The 16,941-nt window shown below is 34.9% G+C and overlaps 1 protein-coding gene across 1 annotated transcript in view; it reads left to right on the top strand.

The window, feature by feature from the left end:
• The window catches only part of LOC102176425 (leucine-rich repeat-containing protein 9), a 117,546-nt gene extending 101,448 nt beyond the window's left edge, over positions 1 to 16,098 (top strand). Inside the window, exons 27-31 of the mRNA XM_005685936.3 lie at positions 436 to 653; positions 2,738 to 2,806; positions 7,461 to 7,601; positions 12,428 to 12,572; positions 15,787 to 16,098. Coding sequence (XP_005685993.2) covers positions 436 to 653; positions 2,738 to 2,806; positions 7,461 to 7,601; positions 12,428 to 12,572; positions 15,787 to 15,842 — 629 coding nt within the window. The 3' untranslated portion in view covers positions 15,843 to 16,098. The remainder of the gene's footprint in view (positions 1 to 435; positions 654 to 2,737; positions 2,807 to 7,460; positions 7,602 to 12,427; positions 12,573 to 15,786) is intronic.

Genomic DNA, 16,941 nt, shown 5'->3' with positions numbered 1-16,941 from the left:
TGTGCCTCTTGGCCATCTGTATTTCTTCTTTGGAGAAATGTCTATTTAGGTTTTCTGCCCATTTTTTAATTGGGTTGCTTGTTTTTCTTGTTATTGAGTTGTATGAGCTAGGAAGCGTATCTTTTGCAGCACTTTTACACATCAACTTTTATCTGTATCAACTATTTTAGCACTTAACTGTTGAAGAGACAGATTGGGTCAATTCACTACATTTTCTACATCATATCTTGATCTTTCACACATAAAGGAAAAATTCACCTAGTATTATTTGATGATGATGATGCGACCTTCCTATAAATTAATGTTTTTCTCCTTGGAAACATGTTCTTTTAATACTTCACTTTTAAAAAATCATTTGATAAAAATATTTAAACAAAAATAGTTAATTTATTCAGTTTGGGCTCACTTGACATATCATGAGTTACCTTTTTTCAGGAAATGAAATTAGTCAAATTGAAGGACTTGACAACTTAGAAGTCCTTCAAGAATTGGTAGTGGACCATAACCGCATCAGAGCGTTTAATGATAGTGCCTTTGCCAAACCAAGCTCTCTGTTGGCACTTCACCTGGAGGAAAACAGACTACGAGAGCTGAGCAAATTACAACCTTTGGTAAAACTAGAGAAACTCTTCCTAGGATATAATAAAATCCAGGTAACATTATTTTGTTTTGTTATAAGATTTCTAAGACTTAACCCCTCTAAACAGAAAGCTGTCAAAGACACCAATGAATATTTTGCTAGTGAGCTACTTATCATTTATATGACATGTAAATACTCTGGGATGCAGAAATGCTCACCCTACTTCTAGACTTATAAACCTGACCAAGCCATATGCATCCACCTGGATATCCTCTAAGAGATCTTTTTAGTTCCTGACTGCTCTTGGTCCGAGCTGTTTGTGCATCTCAACCCCAGACTCCCTCTGGGCCTTTAAACTTAACGTTTGTACTTGGTCTACCTGACATTTGAATCAACTCCTGATAATGAACTTTGGCTTGGCTTTAATATTCCATCTTTCCCCACTAAAGGCTTCCTGCCTTTGTTTCACCTGATCATAATTCAGCCTATTTCCATTAGGCCACTGTCCCAACCAGCCCTGCCCAAGCTGTCTTCTGAGATAGTATGCAGATAAGAGGTATACACATAATCATACACAATCCTAACATTTCTCTTAGTATTTTGCTGATGATTGGTTAGCCCTCTTTGTACCAATTTTGTTATTTCTGCCCATACCACTAAGACAACCTTGAAGACAAACTGAACTGTGTACTGCCCTTCAAGGGCAGGGACCAAGTCTTTCTTGCCCAAATTTGTTTTAGTATATAGCATTGTGCCTGGTACTTAGTAGATACATGATTAATATTCGTTTGTGGCTCTACTTGCTGAAGTTCAGGAAGATTTTCTGGAGTGATATAAAAGCCTGAGCAGTACCCTTTTCTACCTAGCAACTACGAAATATATATACAGAGAAAATAACATCCAATTAATATATCAAGGTTCAAACAACATTCATCTGAGAAGATGAATGCCAAAGCTGGCAATGATTCTTTCAAAGCTTTATCTAGAAGAAATCTAAATTGGGAAAATTGCTTCCTATAGGAACTCTTTCCAGTGATAAAAATTGAGCTAACACAAAGGATTTCTCAAATCAGACATATGAATCTGAGACTTTACCCATTATCAAGCTTTACTAATAATTTCAAGGATACACATGGTTTGGGGCCTTCCTGTGGCTTCTCAAATTCTACTTCCAAGTGACCCAAAATAGGTCTAAAATTTTTTTATAGTTACTCAATGAATTGGCTAAACCCACTTGGCATTCCAGTTCATTACTGTGAGCTAGCAACCACCTTACGGAGAAGGCAATGGCACCCCACTCCAGTACCCTTGCTTGGAAAATCCCATGGACGGAGGAGCCTGGAAGGCTGCAGTCCATGGGGTGGCTGAGGGTCGGACACGACTGAGTGACTTAACTTTCATGCATTGGAGAAGGCAATGGCACCCCACTCCAGTGTTCTTGCCTGGAGAATCCCAGGGACAGGGGAGCCTGGTGGGCTGCCATCTATGGGGTCGCACAGAGTTGGACACTACTGAAGTGACAGCAGCAGCAGCAGCAACCACCTTAAGCTAATCGTGTTGCCTAAATTTTGTCAGCAGTAGCATTTAAAAAATAATTTTGCAAAAACTAAAATGTATTTGCAAACTTTCACCAATGTTAAATAATGATAAATAATCCCATTCAGTAGCAAAAGCAACTCATTTAACTAGAGAAACAGTTTTTCAACCATATATATTCTCAGCAAATATGTCAGTATTCAGTCCATCCAACATGACATGCTCCTTCCTGGTTAATGTTGTGCTTGATATATACCTTTGAAATTGTTTAGACTAGATTCACCTCCTTTTCCACACGTCTAGGTTAGTCCTCTTAGGAATTAACCAAATACAATCTGAGTTTTAGAATAGATCATAACTCTTCTGAAAAAAATATGGTCTTTCCTAACAAGGGCTGCTGTATGGCCTGTTTTCCGTGTTGGCACATCATCTTTACCCAGTCATGTATTTGAAATCAATAGTAAACAGATCTATCTTTAATCAACAATACAGAATATTGTCACTCAAGCTCATTTCAGAAGATTCAACTCGTTACAACACCTACATATAATAACTTCAAATAAGCATATATTTGAAGATGTTGGATAACTAAATAATAATTTACTGCTTAATTTTTAATAGGATATGGCAGAACTGGAAAAACTTGATGGTATCTCTTCCCTCAGAGAACTTACAGTTTATGGCAATCCGGTGAGTGTTATTTTTCTAATTTATCAGTTAATTTACTTAAAATGTAATATATAGTTGTATATAATTTATTTTTATATACTGTGATAAAATATTTAATTTTACCTGTTTCCACATGCAAGTTACTCAATTTATTATTGACAAGTACAATTTATTGACTAGTGTCTTCTTCCAACTGATTACAATATAAATTGCCATTGTCGTATACAACAGGGTCTACTTCTTGGTTCTACTTTGTATTCATTGGTCTATTTGTCAGTCCCTATAACAATATCAGTCTATGTTGATTACTAAAGTTTTATAGTAAGTCTTGATATCCGGTAGAGTAGGAACCTCTAATTTTCCCTCTTCCTCCTTCTCTCTTTTCTTCACTGTCTTAGCTATCCTTGGCCCTTTACACTTCATGTGAGTTTCAGGAAACAGCTTCTCAAGTTATATGAGAATCTTGTTGATAATTTAATTGGAAATTGGAATTGCATTGTATTTATAAATTAATTTTGCGGAAAATTTGCCACTTTTACTGTTGGAGTCTTTGAAGGGATAAAATAGGCAACTACCCTTATTCACCTAACATTTGAACAAATTGAGAAATATGACAGTGGCGGACAGAGAAGTGAGAATGTTTTGCTTAGTTTAGAATTTTGACAAAGCTAGATGGTCCTGCCAACAGTTGCCAGAATTAATCCTGATGACTCAGATGGAAGGATATATACCTTCTCCTGCAGGAGCAAAAGCAATAAGCAATTTCTGAAAAGACAGGAACTAAACATGACCAGTTTAATCTTCCCAGATTTATCAGTTAAGTCACTGCTTCCCCAAGTAGAGGACTGAAGGGACTGAGAGAGCCAGTAGTGCCACATCATAGAGTTACTTCTGCCTAGAAAGAAACACAGTAAGCAGTCTCCCCCAATATTTTTAGCTTTCATCCTTCTCATTCACAAACATAAATATCCCTGTGTTTATTTTATGTCCTTCAATAAAGGTCTGTGATTTTCTCCTAAAAGTTTTAGTCATCTTTGGTTTAATCATCCTCCTGTTTTAGTTTTTTTTCATTTCTGTTATTTTAATAGCTGTTTTAAACAATATATTTTTTATATTTTTCTAGTTGTTTGCTGCTAGAGTATAGAAATTCTGATTTTTTTTGCATATTACTCTTTATCCAAATAGCTTCTGAACTCTCTCTTAAATTCTAATGGATTGTAAATTTTGTTGGATTTTCTCTGGAGACAATCATAATATTTGCAAACAATGACTCTAATCTTTCTTTCCAATCCATATGGTTTTATTTCCTTTACATCTCTCAGTGTACTGACTAGGATGTCTAGTACAGTATTGAATAAACACACTCATAGTTACTGACTTCAAAGAATACTTCCAAATTGTCACTATTAAATATGATGTTTGCTGCAGGTCATGGGTAAATGACCTTCAGCATTTTAAGGCAGTCCCTTTCTAATTCCAGTTTGCTACTTGTTCTTATCAGGAATGGACACTGGATTTTAACTAATTGGTAATATAGTATTTATCTTTAATCTGTTAATATACAAATTAAATTAATAGGATATAGTGCTAAACCATCCTTAAATTCCTGGGATGAATATTACTTGGTCATCTTTTATACTTTACTGGATTCAAGTTGTTAAAATTTCATGTAACATATTTGTGACCCCAGGGACTATACAGTCCATGGAATTCTCTAGGCCAAAATACTGGAATGGGTAGCCTTTCCCTTCTCCAGAGGATCTTCCCAACCCAGGGATTGAACCCAGGTCTCCCACATTGCAGGCAGATTCTTTACCAGCTGAGCCACCAGGGAAGTCCAAGAATACTGGAGTGGGTAGCCTATCCCTTCTCCAGGGGAATCTTCCTGACCCAGGAATCAAACTGGGGTCTCCTGCCATTGCAGGCAGATTCTTTACCAGGTGAGCTAGAGAGAACTCTCCAATTAATTTTATGAGACAAAACAGCGTTGATCAACTTGAAAAGAATAGCATAAGAGAACAAAATCATAATAATTTTACTTATCTCTACTTCCATAGAGACATGTTGAACTTCCCTGGTAGCTCAGTTGGTAAAGAATCTGCCTGCAATGTAGGAGACCCTGGGTCGATTCCTGGGTTGGGAAGATCCCCTGGAGAAGGGATAGGCTACCCACTCCAGTATTCTTGGGCTTCCATGGTGGCTTGGCTAGTAAAGAATCTGCCTGCAATGCAGGAGACCTTGGTTTGATCCCTGGGTTGGGAAGATCCCTTGGAGAAGGGAACTGGCTACCCACTTCAGTACTGGCCTGGAGAATTCCATGGACTACATAGGCCATGGGGTTGCAAAGAGTCGGACATGACTGAATGACTTTCACTTCCACTTCCTCTCTTTTTCTAGTCTATGAATTAATTTATATAAAAGAAGACTTGTGTGTTCCTTGAAGGATAATTAGATCTTATCTCTAAAACCATCTGAACTTAATTTTTTTTGAAGTTAGACTTTGAACAACTTATTCAAATTCTCTGACACGACTGAGAGACTGAACTGAATTGGATATATATCTAGTCATTTTCTATTAGACTGATAAGAACATATACTACAATATACTTAAGAACATACACTGCTGCTGCTGCTAAGTCACTTCAGTCGTGTCCGACTCTGTGCGACCCGATAGACAGCAGCCCACCAAGCTACTCTGTCCCTGGGATTCTCTAGGTAGGAATACTGGAGTGGGTTTCCATTTCCTTCTCCAATGCATGCATGCATGCTAAGTCGCTGCAGTCATGTCCGACTCTGTGTGACCCTATGGACAGCAGCCCGCCAGGCCCCTCTGTCCACAGGATTCTCTAGACAAGAATACTGGAGTGGGTTGCCATTTCCTTCTCCACTAAGAACAGATACTAAGTTCAATATTGAGAACTTAAATTTTTCAATAAAATTGTCCTTTTATCTAACTTTAAATGTACTTCCATCATAATACTTTCATAAATTTTTAAAATCTTGATTATATCTGTGTTTTGTCACCTATTTTATAGCTAAATTTTTTTTTGCTTTTTCTCTCTTATATTTGATGAGTCTTACTATCATACTAATCTCTTCAAATAACCATATTTTGGCTTTATTAAGTATAATTTTTCTTTTTTTAGTTCATTAATTTCTACCCTCTATCTTAAGTTTCTTGGAATTACTTTTTTTTTTAAATCTGAAGTAGTAGAATGCCTACTCATTAACTTTTAATATTTCTTCTAAATTAATAAATTTTAGGATACAAAATACTGCTTTAGCAACAGCCTAAAAGTTTTGATATGTAGTGTTTTTCCTGTAATTTCTTAGAATCTACTTTACAAAAGATTTCTTTTTTAACTGTGAATTATTGAAGTATGACAATTTCAAACCTATTATATATTTTTAGTTATCTCTTTGTCATTTATTTCTAGTGTTGCTATATTTTAATCAGAAGAGACAGTTTGTACACTCTTTGGTTTTATGAAACTTGCTTTGTGGCCTAGAATGTGGTTATTTTATAAACTCAGTTTATGACTTAGACATCACTCTTCATTAATATATATATCTACTACATTAAAAAAATAGATTATTTATTCCCTTTTGATAATGCTTCTTTCTTCCTTCCTTTCAATCACAAACAGTGCCGCATACATCTTCTGTGTTGTCAGTCCCCCAGATCATATCCATATTCAGAGATTTGCTAGAAGATTTGCTAAAAGTCATAGGACTTAGCATATAGTTGTACTCATGGCTAAAGTTTTATTACTGTGACATAATGAGGATACAAAGCCAGGTGATGAAGAAAAAAAAACATAAGCAGAGTCAAGGAATCCATGTGCAAGGTTCCTTATGCTTTTTTCCTCACATGAGGGAGTCACAGTGTACACTTTTCACCCAATAACAAATATGTTATTTTCTGACCAAGAAATCCCATTAGATTTAATGGATTTCAAGGATTTTTTTTGGAGGCTTGTCACATAGTTACCCTCTGCCTATCACATACAAAAATTCCAGGACCTCAGAAGGAAAGCAGGTTGAACAAGAATCCTACTGTTTGTAAAAGTAGTCTAGGCATAATGAATTACCTTTATCACTTAAGGAATGGTGGGAAATCTTCCAAAATCCAAGTACCAAACACTTGTTAAAACTTACCCTTGCAAACAGATCCTTCTAAAGTTAATAGCCTCAAACCAACTATGTTAACTCTTTTACACACTTTCTCATGCATATATGCAAGTAATTTTAGAGTAGGTTAACACTATAAAGTGATGATTCATACAGTTCAACAGATATGCATTGAATTAAATTGAATAGTACCTATGGGAAATTGTAAGTTTCAAACTAATTACTTATAAGTAAACTTTTATAATATAATCCTATTCATGAGTTGAGGTTGCCTGTAGTTAATGAACAATATCATATACTCTTCAAAGAAACTAAACCTCCACATGGTAGCTTTAGTTTAAAAAAAAAAAAACTCTTATCTTCATTTAGCATAACAGAAAGTTGAGAAATTTTTAAAAAGGGAGTTTGTATCATTTAATACTATATATTAGCTGTTACCTGTCATCTTTGTTGTCTATGCTAAATATCCTTCTCTATAAAGGTTAATCTTTGAAATAAAGAGCTTTTTTAAAGGAATGAATTGTTATTTTTTAACTTTATTCAGATTTGTAGAAAAATGCTACATCGCCACGTGCTTATATTTCGACTGCCTAACTTACAGATGTTAGATGGAATTCCTGTGAATTCAGATGATAGGGCAAAAGCTGAATTTCACTTCTCTGAACTACAAGCAAAGAAAAATTCGGTAATAATTATTTACACTTTTCCTTTTAAAATATATAAATTAGTAGTAGATGAACATTATGTCATGATTTTTACTTAAAGTTTAAATCTAGTGTATGATGCTTCTGTAGACTATTTTAGCATGTATTTAGTGATTATTATCAAAAGCAGCTTGATCTGGTGAATAGAGCACATACACACACATAGAAACTAGGAAAGCTCCTTATTCTAAAAACATACTTTAATGTAGAGCGAGTTATTTAAAACTGTGTGCCTCTTGCTCCATATGTCAGGTGCTGCTAGAAGTTAAGAAACTATAACAAAGCATTCTTATAAACTGTGACTAACAATAAAACTCTTTCCCTTTCTATCTCCTAAATGGAAAAAGTTTTATTGATCATGGGCCTTTTGCCCATGAACCCTCGTAGGATATCTGACTTTTGATAGGGAAGAGGTTACAGAGGAAAGAAGCCACAGAAGCATATCATTTGGCAATTCTATCATTGACCACCAGGATTTTTCATAGCCATCTTTAAAAGACTAAATTTAACACAGAAAAGCTAAGGTTTTTGAGCAAAGAAGTAATATTATTAGAGCTGTGCCTTTGCAAAGTTTAAGGAAGAAAAGCCTAGAGGCAGAGAAATCAACTAAGAGGTTTTTAGGATAATCCAAGAGAGAAATTATGAAGACCTGGACTAGAGTGGGGCAATGAAATGTAAGTAAACCTCTAATGTAAGTGAAAGCCAGAGAGCAAGGGCATTAGTCAGTGAACAAAGATTACTTTTAAAAGTTAATTGGACATAAATTCTTGTACATGTCTTGCTAGATCACAAATAAACTGTTTCTTTTAGTGGTACAAAAAAAAAAAGTTAATTGAAGAGGAAAGAGATAAGACTACTGTAGATGCTTTCACTTATCTCACTGGCTTACCCCATACTCTCCATTCCCTCTATAAAACAAACTAACCAATTCCTAGCTCTTAATACTAGTAGGCTCCTCTCTAACTAACTCTGCCTTCAGCAACAGAATCAGATTTATTAAAAGTTGGCTATGTTTTTTCAAAACTTATGCCAATCTTTTATTTTAAATAAATAGATATACAAGTACAAATTTTAAATTATTATTTCCATGTTTCTTTGAAAACCAAATGAGATCCTCTGCAGAATCTGGATAAAGATGAACTATATACATACACAAATAATATCAAATTAGGTTGGGAGAAAAAAAAAAAACCCTGCAAAATAAGGGAGAGAATTATAACAAGTCACATAAAATATGTGGGGAAATTTTTAAAAATCTAGGCAGTTTCTTGTATTCAAATTTTCTCCATATGTTGTTGAATTCTTGTTACTTTAATGAAACCAAACTGGAAATTGTGGTGGCTTTATCAATCAGAAAAAATACCAGTCAAAGGATACTTCTTTACAGAAAAGGCCTTGGCCCTTCATCCAAAGATGGGTGGGCACATGTACTTTTATGTTTTAAAATCTTTTAAAGGATTATAAAAAGATTATAGATCTAACTCTTATTATTTCCTGGACTTTTTTTTATTAACCAAGGGGATTCTATTACAGATCGAAATAACTATAGAGACCTGTGAAACTTATAGTTGTACAATGTTAATAAAGATTATCTATATTAGGCAAAGGAAATTGGTTCATATACAGGTTATATCTACAAAAGTTTTTCTATGAAGTATGCTTTGTGAAAAACAGTGTTAGCTACTAATCTATATGATACAATTGAGAGCACCATCTAAATGCCATCTACCAAAATTATTGTCACAGTCTCTAATCTTTAAAAAGAGAACAAAGAAAATTTAGTCCAAAGATTTAAGCTTCCTTTCCCTTTCTTTTATATTCCATAAGCAAGTCACTTCTTGCTTCCAGAAGTGAAAAACTAAACAAAACTTTAGTTTCCTGTTATAACAAATTACCTCAATTTTAGTATCTTCAGACAACACAGATTTATTACCTTAAAATTCTAGAGGTTCTAAGTCCAAAAATTAGTCCTGTAGAGCTAAAAGCACAAGTATTGGCAGGGCTGCAATATCTTCTGGAAGCTCAAGAGAATTTGGTCTTTGCCTTTCAGCCTTCTAGAGGCTATCTGCATCCCTTGGCTCGTGGCCCTTTTCCAACAAATAGCATAACTTTGGCCTCAGCTTCCATCATAACATCTTCTCTCCATTGTTATAAGGATGTTTGTGATTGTAATGGGCCTGCCTAGTTAATACAGCATAATCTCCCCATCTCAAAATCCTTAATTTAATTATATCTGTACAGTCCATTATACCACAAAAAGCATTCAAAAGTTTTGGAGATTGGGATGTGGACATCTTGGTGGGGGTAGCATTATGCTATCTACCATACCACATATGTGAGGCCTCTAGTGAGAGATCTATACGAATTGTAACATCAAATTTTATAAATTCTATTTTAAGGTAATGCTGGCTACATTTTAAAAATTCCATGTAACTTCCTAAATACTAAATTCCTTATGAAGAAATCACTCAGAGCAACTTCAAAGATACCAGTTTTCATATATATTTGTAATTGGTTTAATATAGCAAAAAAAGACATAAACTCAAATTTTAGTCATTGATGGATGTGTATTTCACTAAAAGTTTTTCTTGTTTGCTTCTTTTCTATTTATCATATAGTGAACTAACATTTCCCCCAGTGTATACTATGATTTTGGAGAAGGCAATGGCACCCCACTCCTCTACTCTTGCCTGGAAAATCCCATGGATGGAGGAGCCTGGAATGCTGCAGTCCATGGGGTCACTGAGGGTCAGACATGACTAAGTGACTTCACTTTCACTTTGCACTTTCATGCATTGAAGAAGGCAATGGCACCCCACTCCAGTGTTCTTGCCTGGAGAGTCCCAGGGACGGGGGAGCCTGGTGGGCTGCCATCTATGGGGTCGCACAGATTCGGACACAACTGAAGCGACTTAGCAGCAGCAGCATACTATGATTTGTTTTCAGTGATTCTAGATACCTATTCTTGCTATTTGAATTAGTGCCATATGTAAGAATGGAAAAAATATCTTTCCATTTATCCTATATATGTATTTTATTTAAAAGTTAGGTTTTTTAATATTCATTTATATATGATTAGTAAAATAAAGGGAGCATTTGAAGTCTTTATTTCAGATAAATCTATTTTTTAAGATGTAATAATAATTTTTATTTTCCTATCCAGAACAAAATTGAGTTATTATTTCATTTAGCTGTTCAGAAGACACAAGAATAGAATACTTTTCAAGTTTATCAGCTCATTCTAATGTATTTTCCTTTGTTTTAGTTGCTGCTGTTCTTTTTTTTTAACAGCAAATAAAGAGGGAATAAATAAAATGTCAAGTTGCCCTTTAAACCATAACATTTTGGTGCTTTGGTTTCAGAAGAAATTTGACAGCTTTCTAGATTAGTGATGGGAAGAAACTCCAATGAAAGAATTAGTTAGGGAATTTGGGATCTGCTTTACTAAAAGGCTTGATACCTTAGTGCTCATTACAAAGCTGCATTTTGGTTACATTTAATGAAATATGGTGGCTCAGATGGTAAAGCGTCTGTCTACAATGCAGGAGACCTGGGTTCGAGCCCTGGGTTGGGAAGATCCCCTGGAGAAGGAAATGGCAATCCACTCCAGTACTATTGCCTGGAAAATCCCATGGACAGAGGAGCCTGGTAGGCTACAGTCTATGGGGCCGCAAAGAGTCGGACACGACCGAGCGACTTCACTTTCACTTTTCACTTTCACTGAAATATGAGGGAAATGTATAATTTTACACAAATGCATAAGCCTATGTCTCTAAATAAATTGAATCATATATTCAGAATTCATATTTTTTAAAGTATAAACAAGGTAAGTCTTACTAAAGACATAGTAGGCATACATTTCTAGGGAAACCAATAGTGTCCAGTTTATAATACCCCTCTCTTCCATTTGTTGATTCCTGAAGCTCTTTTACAAACCTCTTAATTCGGAAATCCTGTGTACAGAGGAGGCTGGTGGGCTATAGTCCATGGGGTCGCAGAGTTGTACTGAACAGCTAACACTTTCACTTTCAATTTAATTCTCAATTAACATAAAATGTAAACACTGTTTAGAGGGTTAGTGCACTCACTAAAAGTGATTGTTGTAAGATGCTTTTCTTGTGTTAAGTCGTTTCATTCGTGTCCGACTCTTTTCAACCCCACGGACTATATAGCCCACCAGGCTCCTCTAGGTCCATGGGATTTTTAGACTCCTAGTTGGTTGCCATGCCCTCCTCCAGGGGATCTTACCAACTCAGGGATCGAACCCACACATCTTATGTCTCTTGCATTGACAGGCAGGTTCTTTACCACTGCACCGCCTGGGAGGCCAAATGCTTTTCTTAGTCCCCACTTTATTTAATTGTTTTTGAAAAACTAATTAACTGCAAGACAATTGAAGAGGTAGTGTGAGGAGCACAAATGTAGAAGATACAACTCTTACCATCCAGAAACTCCTGTTCAGAAAAAAAGATACTACATAAGAGGAAAGGCTTAATTCTCATTTTTCCAATTTTACACTTACCACGTTAGGACCCTTTGGAATGGGGAGGCGCCATCACATTAAATTGTAGTGATGTGTACAGTGCAGTCTGAAAAAAATAATAAGGTTCTGATGAGGGGTTAAGGACCTCAAAGTCTGTCTGTTTCACCTTTTTTGCCTCTCTACCAACTCTGAGTTTAGGCAACCATTCAATTTCTGACCTAAAAAATTTTAAGTTGAATTTCAAATGGGGCTTGTGGTAAGGCTAAGCCTATTGATCTGAGTTTTAGTGGCAAGGTGTTCTTAACTTTTATTTTTATCATGTAGTTTATTCCTGTTACCAGCTCTCCTGTGGATGGTGCATCGTTTAGCCAACTGAGAGCTCCTCCCATAAAGATAACAAATGTAATTCTGCCTGGTGGATTTAGCCATTACTTGGGATCTGACTTCACTTTAACTCCTGAAGTTGAAGGTATTTTGAGAATTTCTGAATGAATGTTAAAAAAAAAAATACTCCATTTGATACAAAAATCTCACTTTGATTTCTAATACTACTTAAAATTGTATATTTTGAATTTACAGATTTACACTTAGTAAAAGTGAATTTGTGTTCAAGTTTCATGTGATCATTCTGATTTCAAAGAATCTATAGTATTTTTTGGTTCTACTCAACTACTAATATGTTGTAGTTAAAGATTTGCTTGCAATTTGAACTTTGTGATACTTACTGGATTTTTCTTGGGATTTCCTTTCAAAGCTTTTATTCTATTTTGTGTATTTCATAGCAAATTACTACTAAAACTTATAGTGCATTCTGCTAAAAGTAAAGGTTTAAAAATATTCATAATAACAGACTCTTGGTGCTTAAAGTGTGTCTTACAAAGAGAAGGTCAAACTTCATCCTTGAAACCACAATATTATTTTATATATTCATGAAGCTAGTAGTAGGGGAGTGTTTCAAGAGGTAGCTCTGTAAAGGAAGGGAGTATATTAAAAGGTCAAGGCATGGAAATGGTTCATTCTATTATTACATTTGCATTTAGGCCTAGATGAAGCCTTTTCCCTAATTCCAGATGTTGGCTGGCTATCATTTTTATGAAATTGGGGGTAGCTAGAAGATCTTGCTTCTTGGAAGGAAAGCTATGACAAAACTAGATAGTGTATTAAAAAGCAGAGATATCACTTTGCCAACAAAGGTCTGTATAGTCAAAGCTATGGTCTTTACAATAGTCATGTATGGACATGAGAGTTGGACCATAAAGGAGGCTGAGCACCAAAGAATTGATGCTTTCAAACTATGATGTTGGAGAAGACTCTTGAGAGTCCCTTGGACTGCAAGGAGATCAAACCAGTCATTCCTAAAGGAAATCAACCCTGAATACTCATTGGAAGGACTGATGGTGAAGCTGAAACTCCAATACTTTGGCCACCTGATTGCAAAGAGCTGACTCATTGGAAAAGACCCTCATGCTGGGAAAGACTGAAGGCAAAAGGAGAAGAGGTCAGCAGAGGATGAGATGGTTAAATAGCATCACCGACTCAATGGACATGAACTTGGGGAAACTCCCGGAGATAAGGAGGCACAGGGAGACCTGGTGTGCTGCAGTCCCTGAGGGCTCACCTCTTCCATTCTTTTTAACATCCCACTTTGCCTCAGACTACTGTTAGACAATAAAATTCTAAAACTGAGTATCACAATAATGATAAAATGATCCAAAAACCTACTAAGAATAGTAGATCTCTCTATGGAGTTATTCTTAAATTCAATTTTTAAAAATCCAATATAATTTAGTCTAAGATGTTATTTTTTAATTTATTCTTTATACTTCTACTTCCTTATAGCTTTAAGATTTAATCATAGTGAGAATTTTAATGCTTTTGTCCAGAAGACATAACTATCAGTAAAACTGGGTATAACAAATTGTTATTAGCCTCCTTAAGAGTACAGTTTCATCACTAGCATCCTCAGGAATGTTCAATATCTTCTTTTACGGGGAGGGGGGGGGGTTGGGGATTAGTTCAACCCTGGATTCATTTCCATAATTTTTTCCTGAGGTATCTTTAAGATTCATTGTGCAACTACTTTTTAGGATTTTCTGGAAAAGTCCTATTTTTTTCCTATTTTCTGAGTATATTACCCCAATTTTTGCTTGAGAAGTATGGTCACTTTATATATTTATTTACAGCACACAGCTCTGGATATTTATATTTTTTTAAATTACCAAGAAAGTATCAAATTGATTCACTAACTCAGAAAATTTTAAACAGCATTTAAGTACTAGAAATATATTCCAATTTTAACTTTTATTTAAAATTTTTAATTCATGCTGTGAAATGTGTATAGCATACAGTCAACGGAAGGACAACCATAGCTTATTAATTTATTTTATTAATGCCTTTCATTGTTTCATAATTCCTAATTGCAGACAAAAAAAACAAGAATGCAGGGATTCTAACAAATAATCCTCGGAGCATCCATGCAGAAATAGCTTTTCGGCAACTCAGAGGGATAAATCTCTCTCCATCTCTTTTATCGCATCAGAATATGGCATCTCCAAGTGCACAGATGTACCAGAGCAACCAGGACGAGGGAAGGTAAAGCTATTCTGTGTTTTAATATCACTTCTCATCATAAAACCTCCCAAATTTGCTAATCATGTATAGAAATAGGAAATATTGTTATATACTATTATGTATTTACTCTGTGAGCTGGGGGAAGACTGTCAGCATAAGGCTTATTCTCTCACATTCACCAAATCATTCTCAAAATCCAGCATATACATCATAATTCAAACAGAAATGGCTTTCAAGGTAGAATAGTGCTCGCCTTGTACTTATGTGAGGGAACATTGAAACAACTACGGGAACCACTTTTAATGGTATTATCTCCCAAGTCATTTCTACTTACTGAATATGCAAAGCAGTTCACTTATATTTTGAACAACAGATAAATTCAACTCTGAAATCACAAAGGCTGAGAATTATGTAAATTCTTCAGACTTCTTGTAATTCCCACTTGCCCCTCCTCCAGTTTGGATCCTAGTCCTTAGAGGCTAGCTGAAGGCCTAAGAACCTGATATTCTTATTAAGATTTCACTCTGCTGCTCAAAACCTGTCCACCCAGATTTCCAGTTAATATTTGCCCTCTAGCTTCTTTGTAGCCAATCTCTGGAACACCTATTAAGCCTGGCTCTTGCTGTACTGACTTCCCTGCTATAATCAGGCATGTCCCACTAAGTATATATTTACTGAGTATACTATGTTGATATCACGGGCTTCCCTGGTAGCTCAGCTGATAATCTGCAATGCAGGAGTCCCCAGTTCAATTCCTGGTTGGGAAGATCCCCTGGAGAAGGGAATGGCCATTCACTCTGGTATTCTGGCCTGAAGAATTCCATGTACAGAGGAGCCTGGCAGGCTACAGTCCATGGGGTTGCAAAGAGTTGGACATGACAGCGACTTGCGCTTCACTTTATGTTGATATCATATTTTTATATCAATGGGTTATCCCCATGATAACCTTACAGTTAGTCAAAAACATGATATTTTTTCTCTCTTGTGGTGTCTTTTTGTAATTGTACACATATAAAATACAAAAATTATTTACTTCAGAATTACCTTAAGTTAGCTGATCCATTAAGAAATTGTCACCACTGCTTAACTCATAAATATTTTGTTTCTGACAGAATTCCTGGCAGCCACTTTCCAAGATCAAATCGAATGTAACTGCCTAGAGAACTGAATATACACCAAGAAACCTATTTCCGCTTAGAAGTTGTGCAAAAACTAGCAGACAGTGTTGGTGATAAAAATATATATATAAGATAATCACATTACTCATGTTACTGAAGCAGTTCAGTTCCATATGAAGATAATCTCTATCATCCTTGGTGACTTTTATTTAATATCACCTCTCTTAAACTTTCTTTACAGTTACCTTATTCATTTGATTTTCTATGTTAGAAAAATCATGAAATATACAACAATTTGAAAAGATAAAAGGGACATAAAATGAAGTCCAAAGAATCAAATATTTAGTCCTGTTATTGGAAGCATTTAGTTGTAAAATCTCATTTTGACTTGATATATAAAGATACTAAGCAAAGGCAATTTTAGGAAATAAGTATGTTTTCATTTGTAGAATATCTATCCATTTAGGCTTATCTAAAACTAAAGCATACATTTCTTACCAAACACAACTATTCTTAATTCAGGTTGAGTTTTGTTAGTTGAACTACAGATTAGTTTTTTTAGGATTATATATTTTTTTAAATAGCATTAAATGGGGTTTGTCCTAAGAATTATTTAGAGATGTAAATCATAAGCATCAATAATACTTCCTGAAGATGGCTAACTAAGAGTGCAACTCATGCTATAGGAATAAAAGAATACTATTTCATATATAAAATTCATTAAATGTGCCCATAATGATATAATTTTACAAATAAGTTGTAGGCTAAGTAAACAGATGTTCAAAATGAGTGGACACATTTAAAATTTGGACTCATATTTCACTGGAAATAATTTTTCTAAAATAATTATATTGCAGACTACTAGGACAAATCTCAAATCAAACAAATGTGGTTTTGAATTTATTAAACACAGTTCTTTTAATGATTAAATTGCCAATCATATTTTTATATCAAAAGGTCCCATGATTCATGAAGTATTCTGTTTAAATTTTTCAGGTAGCAGTTCAACATTGCATATGATTTTCATATTATTTTATGTGTTCCTTACATGAAAATAAATTATTTTTACTAAAATATTTGTATTTTATAATCTATCTGGAAATAGTTGTAAGGATGTTTTGGAAATTCCAATGTGCATGCAATAATTTT

This window comes from Capra hircus, chromosome 10 (genome assembly GCF_001704415.2).
Source record: "Capra hircus breed San Clemente chromosome 10, ASM170441v1, whole genome shotgun sequence".
Classification (NCBI taxonomy): Eukaryota; Metazoa; Chordata; class Mammalia; order Artiodactyla; family Bovidae; genus Capra; species Capra hircus.
Note: the sequence above shows the minus strand (reverse complement) of the source record. Positions and strands in the feature narration are given on the sequence as shown.